The 14,644-nt window shown below is 45.2% G+C and overlaps 1 protein-coding gene across 2 annotated transcripts in view; it reads right to left on the bottom strand.

Moving 5' to 3' along the window:
* The window catches only part of ALG1 (ALG1 chitobiosyldiphosphodolichol beta-mannosyltransferase), a 233,498-nt gene that overhangs the window by 14,130 nt on the left and 204,724 nt on the right, over positions 1-14,644 (bottom strand). For both annotated transcript variants that reach the window (XM_078662966.1, XM_078662967.1), the window contains one exon: positions 11,637-11,712. In XM_078662966.1, coding sequence (XP_078519092.1) covers positions 11,637-11,712 — 76 coding nt within the window. The remainder of the gene's footprint in view (positions 1-11,636; positions 11,713-14,644) is intronic.

A 14,644-nucleotide genomic window follows, 5' to 3' on the forward strand; every position in this document is an offset into this window, starting at 1 on the left:
GCGACAGATGTTTCGGGGGGGGAAGTTTGGTGCAGGGGGAAGTGGGTGATGTGTTTTGTTGTTCTTGTTTCATGTTGATGACAGGGGGTACCACAGGTACACTGCATGTTTACATCGTCCCTACCTAAGCTGGGTTGTCCCAATTTGGACACAGGCTTCTTGGGGCCAAACTAGCTGTGATGGCTTTTACTATGGACAAAGGCCTCCTATATATGGATGATGTGGACGTCAAAGATCTTAATGACTGCAAAAAGCGAGGGAAGGCGCTCTGTTTTGCAAAAAGCCACGGCCTGTCGGTCTTGCTCTCAAAAGAAACTCACCTTCTTAGCAATAATTGCTACCTCTTGGCCTGTTTTGGGTTTGATAGGGTCTTTTACGCGGGGTACACTAGGGGGTCCAGAGGCACAGCGGTGCTCCTCCATAAAACCTTCTCACTGGTGGTCTCAAAGGTCAACCTGCTTCCCTTGGGAAGGTATGTGGTGGTGGAGAGCACATTACAGGGACGCATTTACCATGTCATCGGTGTCTATGTTCCTCCTACATTACTGCATTACTATAGAGGAGATGCAAGCGCAGTTCCCTCGGCTCCCTCACGGAATAACCTTTATTGTTGGGGACCATTTCCAGACGCGCTCTAGTTCGCTCTACTGGCTCGCCCACCGCAGCTTCAAAATCAGCTGATGGGGCGGACGCGCAGCGGGCGCGCCCGTGGCTCCTGCTACCGCCGCTGCCATGACATTTCTGCCCCAGTGACTTGCTCACTCTACTATAGAAGCGCTTAGAGACCTGATGGTAATTTGCGCTATATAAAAGTCATATAACATAACATAACATAACTTCAACAACATTATGATCCCCATTGAAGATTAGCTGGGCTGGGGAGAGTAGGGGATTACGCAGTTGGTCAGAGGTTCTGGGCCTCTGCCATGCATGGAGGGTATGGAACTCTGGAACTTCGGCTTACACCCACCACCCATTGGCTCATAATTCTCTCTTCCCATGGTGATCTCCTTCTTCCAGCATCAGCTCTTCTAGGAACCTCTAGCTCTCATATTTCACCCCGATTAATTCAGACCATGCTCCGGTGACTCTCTTTTGGTAACCACCCAAAAAGACCCTGCCCAATGCAGGGACTTATTGTTTGGTTTCTACTGCAGCAACCCTTAAAGACTTTCTGGCCCAGGAGGTGGGGGCTACTTAGTACTGAATCGGGGAACCCTGTGGCTCGCCAGTAAGGCTGTTCTGAGAGGATGGTGGCTAGGTCATATATGAAAGGACAAGAGAGGGCTCAGTGGCAGCAGATCACCGATCTAGAATCCAGTATCCTGGGATTGGAACGCAAAGACTATGCTGGTATGGTTGGCCTACACCACTTGGCTCTGAAGCAGAAGTTACTCCATTAGCTGTGCTTGAGGAGGCCCACTAAGGCTGAATGGATTTGACACCGGGTTTACGAGTGGGGACAACTCAAGCAAACTCCTGTATTGGTTGGCAGTGTGAGAGTTGGCCTCCTGGGTGGTTTCCCCTATTTTGTCCAGAGAGGGGTGATGGTATCAACAGCTGTAGACACAGCATCTGAATTTGCAACATCCTCTGTAGCCATATAAGCCCATAGGGAGCAATCTCCAAGGGAGGCAACCAGCCCCTTGGTGTTCGATATCCCGAGCGACAGGACAGATTTGGACCGCCCCCTAGAGTTGAGCCAGGTAAACTTAAGGGCCTGGATGAGTTCTCCATGGAATACTATAAATACGTTCAAGCCCAGTTGATGCCTCACATTTTTAGCCTTTATCAGGAGGCAGTTGGCAAGGCACACTTTCCATCTGAGCTTGACTTAGCGACCATAGAGGTCCTTCCTAAGCCTAGCCGACCAATCGATCGGTGTGAGTAATATTGCCAGATATCACTAATTAACTCAGAGGTGAAATTTTCGTGAAAGTGTTAGCGAACCAGTTGCTACCAGTCTTCCTAAATAACAGCAATAAGACCTAGTCTGCAAAGGCACTGGAAAGGATTTTTCGACTTTATAAGTGGGGTATGGGAGTATATTTACACCTCTACAACAACCAATTTCTTTTTCAAAAGTGTTGCCCCGCATCAAAGTGGCCTTAGTATTTTATTTTAAAAGAACCTCTCTAATTCAGCAGTCACTGTAGTCAAATGAAGATACCCAGTAATATCACAAGTGTATCAATCAATTTGTGCCCAATTTGTGAAAAAAATGTGAACGAATAAGGTAGCACCTCACATGCGCAACACCCAAGGAGCTTGACTGGTCAATGATCACCGGTTATGCCCACGTTTCTCATCATAGGTTGCTACCCCGTCAAAACAAAAAATATTTGTGCTTAACATCCAAAAAATAAATTAAAGGTGAACATCTGTGTCACACGTACACAGTTCAACACCATGCAGTTAATATTGAAATAAGTCACACCGTCATTACAAATCCAATTTTATTCTAGACCCGTGTGCTTATTCAAATTAAAAAATATACTGCATGTGTTCAAACCACTTAATGGTGGTCCGACATGTTTCATTGGCCGCTCACTTGCAACTCTACCTTGCTGCTGACACGGAGGTTTCACCGAGCCCAGGAGGGCTTTAATTGCTGATTGCTTCGGGAGACGTGGTCTGGCCACTGGTGGGAGCTTGTCCGCAGTCGGCCGATTCCTGAACGCTCCCAGTGGTTCTCGAGACCCAAACGTCAGGGCACCTTACCGGGGGGACTGCGAGGCCCAGCATTCAACACAGCCCACAGCTGGTGCCTCTTCCCCCGGCGGACACGCCCCCACGCCTCTGACCCACATTTACCTTTTGCGACACCCGCTCTGCGGGTGCCGCTCACTTGCAACTCTACCTTGCTGCTGATACGGAGGTTTCAGCGAGCCCAGGAGGGCTTTAATTGCTGATTGCTTCGGGAGACGTGGTCTGGCCACTGGTGGGAGCTTGTCCGCAGTCGGCGGATTCCTGAACGCTCCCAGTGGTTCTCGAGACCCAAACGTCAGGGCGCCTTACCGGGGGACTGCGAGGCCCAGCATTCAACACAGCCCACAGCTGGTGCCTCTTCCCCCGGCGGACACGCCCCCACGCCAGTGAGCACTTAATCGACTTGGTCATCCCGCGGCGCGGGACGCGCGCGGGGCGAAGGCCGGGCAAAGGGCGGGCCGTCTAAGGCCGTCAAAGGACGACAAGGGACGGGACGGGCCCAGTCCCTGACATTTCTTATACGGCAATATTGTCCGCCGAGCCTGGCCTGAATATAGTGAGAAAAACGTAAACACTGTAGAAAATACCTATTACGTTTCGGACCATCTAGTTCCCGGAGTTCCTTACCATAAGCGCTACCCCTCAGTAGTCAACCATGTCAACATCAACAGGAAAATCACGCACTATAACAGTGAATACCACACATGGGATTGCCACTGGGACAATCGACCAATTCTTTAAGAGGGTCACAAACGTACTAGAAAAGAAAATAGCGGATACTGAGAAGCGCCTCTCATTAGATTTATTAACTGGGAAACGCTCCTCTCTGGGGGCTTTAGCCAAAGTTATCTCCCCAGATAGGATACACCTAGATCTGGCCCAGGACACTATTCCCCCAATGGTGATAAGGTTGGAGGATGACGATATTTCTAATTCCTCTAGTCATGCGTCCCTTATAAACTTTTCCTCATCAACCATATCTAGTCTATTAAACTCCCCCAAATTATTCTCAGCTTCCCCACCAATCATAGATCAGAAATGTAAAGAATCAAAAAAAAGGAAAAGAAGGGGGTCCCTATCTCCGACATGCCAATCAGAAATAAAAAAAACTAGTGACTCTGTTTCTCAATCCATAGGACCTTTAGAGCTGACAGGACCCTCCCTTTCCGTGGAGATAAGCAATCCCTCTGCAATCCCCAATTTTTCAGGACTTCCTAATGCCTCTCATTTAGAAGGGGATCTCATCAACAAATTGGAGGTTATGATGAAATCTCTTTTACTCCCTTTGTTAGAGAGAACCCGAATGATAAGTGCACACCTAGATAGGCTGGACAGCCAAATAAAAGGGAACACTACCGCCTTGCTAGCTCTCCAAAACAGCCATGCTAATAACTCTACTGGCAATCATATAATACCCATTAGCCTTCCAACTAAAGAGCCCTCGACTAGCACAATTCCTTTAACAGCACCCAGCATACAGGGGAAAAAAAGCCTTATTCAAAACCAATAAACCATCAACGAGTAAGGAACACCTCTCCCCAGCAGCTAATACTCGGGGGGGGGAAAACTGGAAGTAGCTCAGGCTAGCGATAAAAGGGAAGGTAACAAGAAAGGACCCACTAAAAATCCCCCATTAGTTAAAACCCCAAAACCAGTATTTAAAGAGAGGGGTAACGATAAAGGGGGGTCACTATCTAAACACCCACCAAGAGAAATAAAAAGAACAGTAGACCTACCACCACAATCGGCCCCATACACAATTATTATGGCAGGCGTACCAGAGCTTGAAAGAGGGGCCAGAGAAGACCACCATGCCTTAAAAAATAAAACAATCCACTGGCTGGAACAGAATAGACCACTCCCTGCCCATGTCAGTGGAGAAATTCTATCTGTGAGGCGTGCGTCTTGGGTGGGGTCAAGACCCAAAGATAGAGCTGGGGACGTGTTAATCATAAATTTTCAAGATCATAGAGCGGTAAGGTGTATTGGAGACTGGTACGAAACAAGAGGGGGGGACATCATCTCCACCCATTATGTCAGCTTCTTTTACCCAAGAGACCCAAACTCCTATCCAAAATCTATCCCAGTAAGAAACCCTCACTTGGACTGGAAAGAAGTGGGTCCCCGATTTCCCTGATTTCCACGCCAAAGGTTGGACAACTACCACCCCTATTCTCAGTTAAATAGGGGGCTTCATAGCAATAACAATCTTCCACCGCACTATGGATTTAACGTCCCTACATATAACCACTACTCAATGCTCTATGGGTTAGATGAAGTGGACTGACTTAGACGGCAGTGGAGAGCCCCGCAAAAGCTGCCTCTTCCTGAGGCTACTAATGCGCAGGACTCTATAACTTCGAAAAAGGATGTCCCTGGGAATGTCATAGAATACAAAGAGCAAGACGTACTGGGAGATTTAATATCTATAAATGAGGATCAAATTCCCCCTCCGCGGGAGGCCGCAGACGGTCCAGTACATAGACTGTCTAGTGAAGGTAATTCCCCCATGTTGGAAATTACACTAACTGACAGATCCAGTACAGTAAGAGAGGAAGGTCAATTGACTCTAGAGACTCCCCCTCATGAGGAAGTGGACGCGACAGAAATAATTAATACAACCCAGAGAAAAGCAAAACTGAAACTCCTCTATTGGAATATCGCGGGGCTTCAGAAAAAAATTACCGATGGGTCCCTATTAAACTATGTGCAGGACTATCAGGTGATCTGCTTACAGGAGACATGGGCAACCGCGGAGTTGCATTTAACAGGGTACAAAACATTTTTCTCCTCAGCCATAGCCGTCCAGCACGGTAGAGCCAAAGGGGGGTTGATGACCTAGCTAACACCGTATCGGGCTTAGAGGTCACTCCTCTTGCACTAGAACCAAACTACGAGGCATTAAAATTGACATTCGCGAAGAAAAAGGTCATTATTATGGTAAATCTGTATGACAACTTAACAGAAGCCGATAGATTGCACACATTAGGGGCTCTCCGGAAGAAACTTGCAACCTGGACAAAACAAAATAAAACCCACGATCCTCCAAGCATTATATGGGGGGTGATTTCAATCAACACCCCTGCTATAGAAGCTGTACTAACCTTTGTGGGGTGGTAGATGAAGAAGATGGCCAAATAACTCATTTTAACCACTCAGAGGCGGGAAATTATTTGAACGAAACTATGTCTGAATTGGGTCTTCTAATACTAAATAGGTCAAAACCCCCTAATGGGCAACTGGACCCTACTTACCTGGGCAGGGGATGTGAGTCAACGATTGACTACGTATTGGCTACAGCCACATTAAGAACCAAGGTTGGACATTTTAGAATCCTTATAAACACCCTAAGCGACCATGCTGCTCTGGCCATAGACTTGTTTTTGGACCAGGGTCTGCTTCCACCCTCACTCGTAAATTCCATCCTTGCACAACATAACATACATCTTACTAAAATAAATGGCTACGCCCTAGGGTGGGGTAAGATAGACGCTGAAGATTTAACAAAAAGGGTGGTGTGCACAACTTACGAGGCGCTAGTAAAATGCTTAGATGTCAACACGGGGGAGCAGGAGGTTTTGGATAACTTTGGGGAAATTTTAGACAAGGTAAAACAGCTGCTAACAAAAAAGTGTAAAGGAAACGGGGGGGGGGGAAAGGGGGTGGTTTGACCACAATTGCACCACAGCACACAAAAATTTAAAGCGAGCACTGTCAAAAGTCCCCAGAGATCAGGATGAGATCAGGAGGCTAAGAAGAACGTACACTCTAGCATGCAGGGAAAGGAAACAGGAGCTTAAACAAGCGCTATGGGACCAACTACACGAGAGCTCCCTGTCCAGAAATAGTGATATTTTTTGGAAACTGGTCAAAGCCCCATTCCTGTCAGATAATAATAACCAGCCATCGGTAGAGGTGGCAATTGACGGGTCGGCATGGGTCAATCACTTCTCAAACATCTTTGCTAAATTGCCAGAAACTGACCCAACAGAAGAGAACGTTGGGAATATTCAGCTCAACTCCTTCCCAATCCCAATAGAAATTACCTTAACTGAAGTCATTAGTGCAGTGAAATCTAGCAAAAGTGGGAAAGCCCCGGGCCCGGATGGCGTACCAGTGGACTTTTTTAAGTTCAATCTAGAACTTTGGGCCCCTATCCTAAAAAGGGTCTTTGATGCCGTAGTGAAGTGCGGTCTAATTAAATCCTGGACGCAATCCACTATGGTTCCCATTTTTAAAAAAGGTAACAGGGAGGACGCCTCTTGCTATCACCCAATCTCCCTCCTGGACTCTCATGGGAAGGTACTGGGCAGAGTGGTTCTCCAGCAACTCCAGGAGTGGGCGGACGATGGCAAGGTCCTCTCGGACATTCAGTTTGGCTTCAGGGAGGGTTTTGGGACAATTGAGCAGGCCCTAAATTTGTCCTTAATTATAGGGAAATATGCCTCAGCAAAGCGAGGCAGATTATATATGGTCTACGTCGACCTCTCTGCGGCTTTCGATTGTGTCTCCCACTCGAAACTATGGACAATCCTCGCCAAAATGGGTGTAGAACCGGCCCTTGTAACTTTTCTTCGTGAATTATACGCAAATGCCTCTGCAAGGGTACGTTTTGGAGCCAGGGGAGAACTCTCGAATTCATTTGCAGTTGAGCGCGGTGTCAGGCAGGGCTGTGTCCTGGCCCCCTTTCTCTTTTCATTATATACAAACGGTCTTGAGATAGAGATGTTAGAGGGGGCCCAAGACCTCCCTCGAGTCAGAGAACGCTTGATACCAGCACTCTTATACGCAGATGACGCGGTGATACTTGCGCGCACACCACGGGAACTACAAAAAGCCACAGAACGCTACGCAAGCTTCATGGGCAAACTGGACCTTCGTATCAACAAAAAAAAAAAAATTTTTATGGTGGTGGGGCAGGGTAAAAAAAGGGGGAAGAACATCTATTTAGACAAGGAAAGGCTAGAACTAACAGAGCATTACCCATATCTTGGTGTAATGATGGACTCGAAGCTAAACTGGAAACCAGCGATAGAGGCCCGTAAACATCAGCTTCTGATGGCAAACGCGGCCCTAATAAAATTTGCACAAAAGCTGGGTAAAAGGCCACCTGTAGAGCTCCTCCGAATTTATAAAGCGAAATGCCTTTCGACAGCACTCTACGGAGCTGGCCTCTGGGGGCACAAAAACACTAACTCCCTCCAGGTGGCAGAAAACATCTTTTTGAGATTTCTTTTGGCAGTCCCCAAACGAGTGTCCACCTTTGCAAGCCACACTGAACTGGGGATCCCCCATATCGAGGACCTCGCAAAAATCGAACCACTCCTACTGTGGCGTCGCATCTGGACCTCCACAAAAAATACTCCCACAAAGCAACTGGTGGCAGACTGTATGTCAATGGACCACGTGGGGAAAATTGAGTGGCTGATGTACATAAAACACCTCCTATCTGATCTAGGACTTAGCAAATATTACTTGACACCAGATCTCATTTCAGAAATACCCAAGAAGGAACTAAAAATAAAGGCATTGTCCCACGTGGAAGAACTGCGTATATGTACAGAGTCACAGAAATCCTCGGTTCGTCACTCCATGGCAGTGATGACGACCCTGGAGATGGAACCATACTTGACGTATGTCCAATCACAGTTTGAGCGATTCCTATTGACCAGATTTAGGCTAAATATTTTCCACAGAATAGTAGCCTTTCCCCATAAAAACACCTGGGACGAACGTTTGTCGCTATGTCCATGTGACGAAACCGCAGAACAATCGACAATGCACACTATCTTGTTCTGCAAATATTATGCCCCACACCGGAAACTATGGTTAGTCCCTGTACTGAGACGATTGGGCTTTAGAAGATGTCGTCCAGCTATGTTACGGCTGCAATTCCTGGACTCTGAATTTGTTTGCAAGAGCGTGAGCACCTTCCTTAAATGCATTTTTAATCATAGAATAAATCTCTAAGAATGTATTCCTGGTTATTTAAGGTAAAAACGATCTAATATACCTTTTAAATGATAAATCCACCTTTTAAGGTAATAACTCTTACAATATGATGTCCCTTAGGATGATGTAATTGGGAGCTTTCTTATTAATTTTACTTACACGGATAACTTTTAATCAATTGTATTTTATTGTTGCAACTCTTTTATGGTTTTTTCTATGTACCTTGAAAACCGAATAAAGATTTATATTATTATTATTACATGTTTCATTGCCTGCCAACTTTAGCGGCCATTTCTTCAGGGCTCGAGGACTGTGTCCACCTTTTCTGGACCCTTATTTTAGACATACAGTGACGCGTAGTAGCCCAGGCCCTCGTACCAGCTAATCACCGCGTCAACCAGGGGTTTTAAATTTATTAATAATACAACATACATTTTCTTGGATGAAATTGTTATGAGAAGATTATGATTTATTGAATTAATTTGATGTGGAACAAGGCGGATGAAAGGTGAATATTGCCTTGACATAATAAATACATCATACCCAAATTTACTCTAAGTTGAATTATTTTAAAACAACCCCTGGACATAGGGGCATTTGCTGTGCTGAAGTGGACGGACCCTAATAGGGGACGCTGTTATTCTACTCGTACATCTTTCACAGCTGGAGGATCCTATGGCCTTTCTTCTGGATTTTGAAAAGGCTTTTGATTCGATTAGCTGGGCCTTTCTGGGGGAAGTGTTGATTAAGATGTGGCTAGGTACCCGCTTCTGTGTGGGTGCTTTAGTCTAATCCTAAGGGACAGGTGTGGATCAAGGGTACCTTATCTGCCCTATTTTCGATTGGTTGAGGGCACCCGTCAATGATGCCTCCTATCACCACTTTTGTTTGCGCTGGCAATCAAGTCACTGGTGGTATGGATTTTCTGTAAAGCTCAGGTTTGGGGCTTTGACTGGGGGTGGCTATGGAAGACCGCACAGCACTCTATGCAGAAGATGTGCCTCTATATATTTTGTGATCTCGATTCCTCGGGTGATGTAGATTCTTGGGCTGTATGGTTAGGCATCGGGACTTACCATCAACTGGTCCAAATCAGTGTTGGCCCCCTGAAGCCAGGTCTCGCTTGAATGTCAGGCTCTTACCGTCCCACCTAACATCAGACCTCAAATGGTGAGCGAAGCTGCCTCTCAAGGTCTTGGGCCGCATAACATTGTTTAAAATGATGACCCTCCCTGCCGGCCTTACATATTAAAATGTTATCTCTTACAACTGCAGCAGTTTTGCTGGCACCAGCTGCAGGCCAAATTTCGAGCCTTCGTTGGGCTTGAGCAACCTTCCTGTGTAGCTATGGGAAATGTCCTCAATGTACATGGAACGATGGTCTGGGTAAGGCGGATGTGCGTCTTTATCACTGGGCAGCAGTGGTAAACAAGTGGCCGAGTGGAGGAGGGAAGGGGGCCCGGTGTTTCAGCTAGAGGTGGCTGAGATGGATCTGGATAAGATCAAGGGCTTCCGGTACGGCATTCCTATTCCATCTTCCCTCCCTGAGCCCACAAGGGTGGTTTTCGAGACCTGGCACATGGCACTGCGGTGAACTGAATGAGATCGATGGGCTACACTGGCAACCGCCCCAATGGGTAGGCCGATGGCGACACTAGAAATCTTTCCTAGAAGGGTGTGGTGGGTGGGATGGGGTTGTGATCTGCAGAGTGGGAGATGTCTGGCAGGGTGAACACCATAAGTCCTATCAGGCACTTCAGAAAGAGTTTGGCCTACATGGATCTCAGTTTTTTAGATACACCTAACTACACCACGCCTTTGAACAACTTTATGGATACTTAGGGAAAATTCTTGAATGTAGCCCCTTGGTTTCATGGATATATAAATCCCTTATGGTACACTCCCCTGATCTATTTGTGCCTCTCAAGTTCCGATGGGAAAAGTGGGTGGGTGCCAAGAATGCAGGTTATTTCCTCACGGCTTAGGCTTATATTGTTTAATCATATGCATATGACTTAAACACCTGAGCGACTCTGGCGTGCAAGTGTACTAAAGTCACCAGCACGTTAGCATTGCTCCAGGACCCCTGCTCACTTCTATCACATGGTGTGGGACTGTCCTGTGATTGCGAGATACTTGGGCAAAATCCCTGAGGTACTGTCTAGGTTGTTGGAAAGGCCCATTGACATCTCACTGCTGCCCCTTCAGTTGGAGTCCTAGAAGGGGTATGTGATGCCGGTGGAGTAAATACTCTGGTGGGGTTTGGAGTGGCACTGGCAAAGAGATACAGCTAAATGGTGGCAGCGGGAGTCTTCTCTTCCCCTGCTGACCTTTTGGAAACAAGCGAATAACTAATGTGCAACTCAAGAGAAGGCCGTATATTACACCAGGGGATGTCCCAAAAAGCGTGTGCGAAGATATGGGGAAATGGTTGGAGTACTATTGACTACCATGATAGATATATTCATGTGGGATATGCGGATGTACTTATTATAGCCTTATTTTAATGTGTTGTTGCACCTGAAGACCTGTTGTGGGTTGTTCTAAGATTCATAAATTAATAAAATTCAGTTTATTAAAAAAATAAAAAGAGTAAAATAAAATTACTCTCAAAGCTCTGTGCAAGTAAGGTTGGTTGATACAATGTGTATGGCTGCTGACAGGCTTGCCTTTGGCATGCGCCTACCAGCTGTGTGGCTGTGTAGTGTCTATTCTTAAATGGGCATCTGCTGAATTGCATGTGTCCATGAATGCCAACAGATACAAAGTGATTGAGCAATAAGATTTACAAAGATGGCGCCTGCTCTGCATTGTTAGTGAGGGTCCCATCGCTTCGGATTACACGTCAAGTAAAATACATTTGAACAAAATTTAAATTCTAGCCCCTTCAATCAAGCATTGGCATATGCTAGGAAAATTAAAAAAATATTCATTGTGATTAAAAAATTAATTTATTAAATATAAATGATTCTTACTTTAAGCTGTGCAGAAAGTTCATTTGAATCTGCAAATACCAATCCATTCTTTTCATGCTTTACAAGTTCATGTAAACTGTCAAAATAAAATGTGTAACAATTAACATTGCAATATATCAAAGAAAGAGCATGGCACATGGCTTTCAGTTTTTTTCCCCAGTACCTTATTTTTTAATGTATTTACTTAATTTTGTATTGAAATGAAAACGTTGACAATATCCGGTTATAAAGTCCATGCAATTAGTAAGTTCAAAGTTAAAAGCATAATACAGAATTCAGTCAATTCATTAAGCTATTGTCAAGGAAAACGGAAGAGTGGTGGGTCGTGGAGACCTGATCGTTAATAACGAACAGCACTACTTATTCTCACCAAATAGGCTCACGAATGCTACCCTTCTACCAGAAGCCACTTGGTCATTTGACTAGCGGATGAATGGTCTTTATTAATCTGTACCCACCACTACCAACACAATTGCAATCCTTCTCCAACTGGGAAAGGTGCTTTAGGCATCACCAGGAGATGCGGGTAGGGAGAAAGCTTTCAGCACCGATTCAAGTGGTACTCAAAAACAATTCTTGATTTGTAGTAAGATCATTAGAAATGAGGTAGGTATTATAGTGAAGCAAAGGTGTGGGGGAAAAAACAAAGGTTAAAGCTTAGTTATAGTTCGTAAAACGTTATTTATTCTTTCTGTACAAGCCAAACTTAAACTACACAAACATTAGAAATTCTAAAGTTATAGTTATACCTGAAATGTATAATTTACTCACTACCTTCAAATTACTATAACTTGCCCACCTCCATTAGCCATAGTGCATAACCTATAACTCTGGCTTTTACGGTGCACTGCTTATACACTCAAAATATTAGTCCTCTTGGCTCTAAGCCTTCCACATACAACTCTAATGAGTTAATGCATGGCATATTTGTCATATAATTAGGGCCGATTTGTATGTAACATGGTTGTATTACTAGGAAAGGCCTGCCACTTAGGTCAGTTCATACACTGAGCCATGGCTCTGTTATTTTTTTAAGTGTTTCTGGGAGGAGTTTGACTTCTCACAAACCATCTGCACACCGTTGAAGGGCTTGTCATTGAGTGTGGTTGAGACATCTCCTGAGAAGCCAGTAGAATGCATCAGGCATGTAGGTGCAGCGTGGTAGCCCTGCCCATGGATCTAGCCATGGTGCTTGCTGGACCAACAATGCACTTCAGGATCTGTTTTAAGGTGTCCAAGCCATCAGCGACCAAAGGGCATGAACATATTAGCCCAAAAGGCAGGGGACATTCCTAGGCTATTGGAAGCAAGGACTTTGCAACCTGTAGATATGTATCTTTTCTCTCTATCAGGAGGTGCTATAGGAAAGGCATTCAGATTTTTCATTGAAGAAACAATAAGAACTACCAAGCTTTCTGGCAAAGTGTGACAGGACAAAAAGTGTAGGTCAAAAGGAGCAGGCATATGGCCTCTGATTATCGGTCTGTGAAAAGCTATGCCTGAAAATGGTTTCTTCTAAGATGTCATGACCGTACACAGGAGAGCCTCAATATTAGGCGCAAAAGGCTCCGCCACCAAGGAGGAGGGTTGGAGGATCTCAGTCAAAACATAGTATTTTGTCTTTGAATAGGAAAAGGTTAATACCAAGGCTTCCGGTGTTTTTTAAGCGACAGCTCAAAATGAGGAAACTTCTTCTGCAGAAGGACCAAAGTGTTCTGGAATCTTACCTTCTGGTGAAGTGCCTAGGCCTCTTGCATATTGTAAATGCAGAAACGGCCAGCATCACTGTAATAATGTGTGATGGAGATTATCAGCCCCCAAATCAACACCCTGTGTGGGCCATATTTATTAACAGGCATTGCTATGACCTCATAGTCTCAGCCAAAGAGCTAACTCATCCAGTGAATCTCTGTGGTTCTAGGAAGGTGCTCTGCCAAAGGCACATCATTGAAGTTTGCATTAACCTTCTTGTTTACCACACAAATGTTTTCCTACGAAATCGACGGCATTGTCCTAGTCAGCTTAGTGGGTGATATCTGTATCGAAGGAGGCTCCGACAGAGTGGAGAACAATGCCCTGACAGGTTTCAACTTCTCCTTGGGCGCTGGCATGGTGGAGGTGCAGCATCAGCGTTGCCATGCCTGTATGATCATGCTTCCCATTGCGGAAAACCTGCAGCATACAGGAATGATCATGTACAGATCCAACATAGCAAGGTGGAAGACCAAATCCTGTGTGGAACCAGCTAATGGAGCCAGAAACTCTGGTTTCAACTTTTTCAGGGTCAGGATCTTATCTAACGATGAGAAAAAGTCTAGAGTCAGGGAATAACACTGAGTTTCAGAATGGTTCGAGGAGCAGGGCTATTTATTCAAGGAACAAGATGACTTCTTCCTATGCTGCTTTTTGTGCTTTTTATTTAAAGATCTTGGGGAGATCGTTTCCTGACAGGAGACTTACCTAGAAGTGATAGTGAACACATTGGCCTTCCTCTGTTGGCCTTGGACAAAAACAGCTGGGCCTCCCGCTTCCGGATGGCCTTCAGTTGCATACAAGCACAGGAGTCGCAGGCCATGGCTTCAGGATCCAATCCCAAACAACATAAGCAGATGTCATGTTGATCTGAAAAGGGATATATACTTGCAACATCTCCAACAGTGTAGTGTAGTTCTTATATTCCCAATTGGCTCTGCGCATTGGAATAATATATCCTATAGATTTGACGTAGGACTTAGGTCTACTAGGTCTCTATCGAATATACTAGACTTAATTGTAAGTGCCAGCTAGCTCAGAGATCACTAGAAACTTTCTCGAATACACAAGAAGGGATTAGTTTCTGATAACCGCATAAACATGACAACTTTGTTTCCCAAGAATAAGAAATGTATCTCTAGAGTCGCAGAAACAATAGATAGTTATTTCACTCAGTCAATTGTGCATGCTTCGTTTCACCAGAGGTGCAGAGAAATAGAGAGACTGGCGTTTTCAATAAAAAGTATTTATTGAAC

This window comes from Lissotriton helveticus, chromosome 10 (assembly GCF_964261635.1).
Source record: "Lissotriton helveticus chromosome 10, aLisHel1.1, whole genome shotgun sequence".
Lineage (NCBI taxonomy): Eukaryota > Metazoa > Chordata > Amphibia > Caudata > Salamandridae > Lissotriton > Lissotriton helveticus.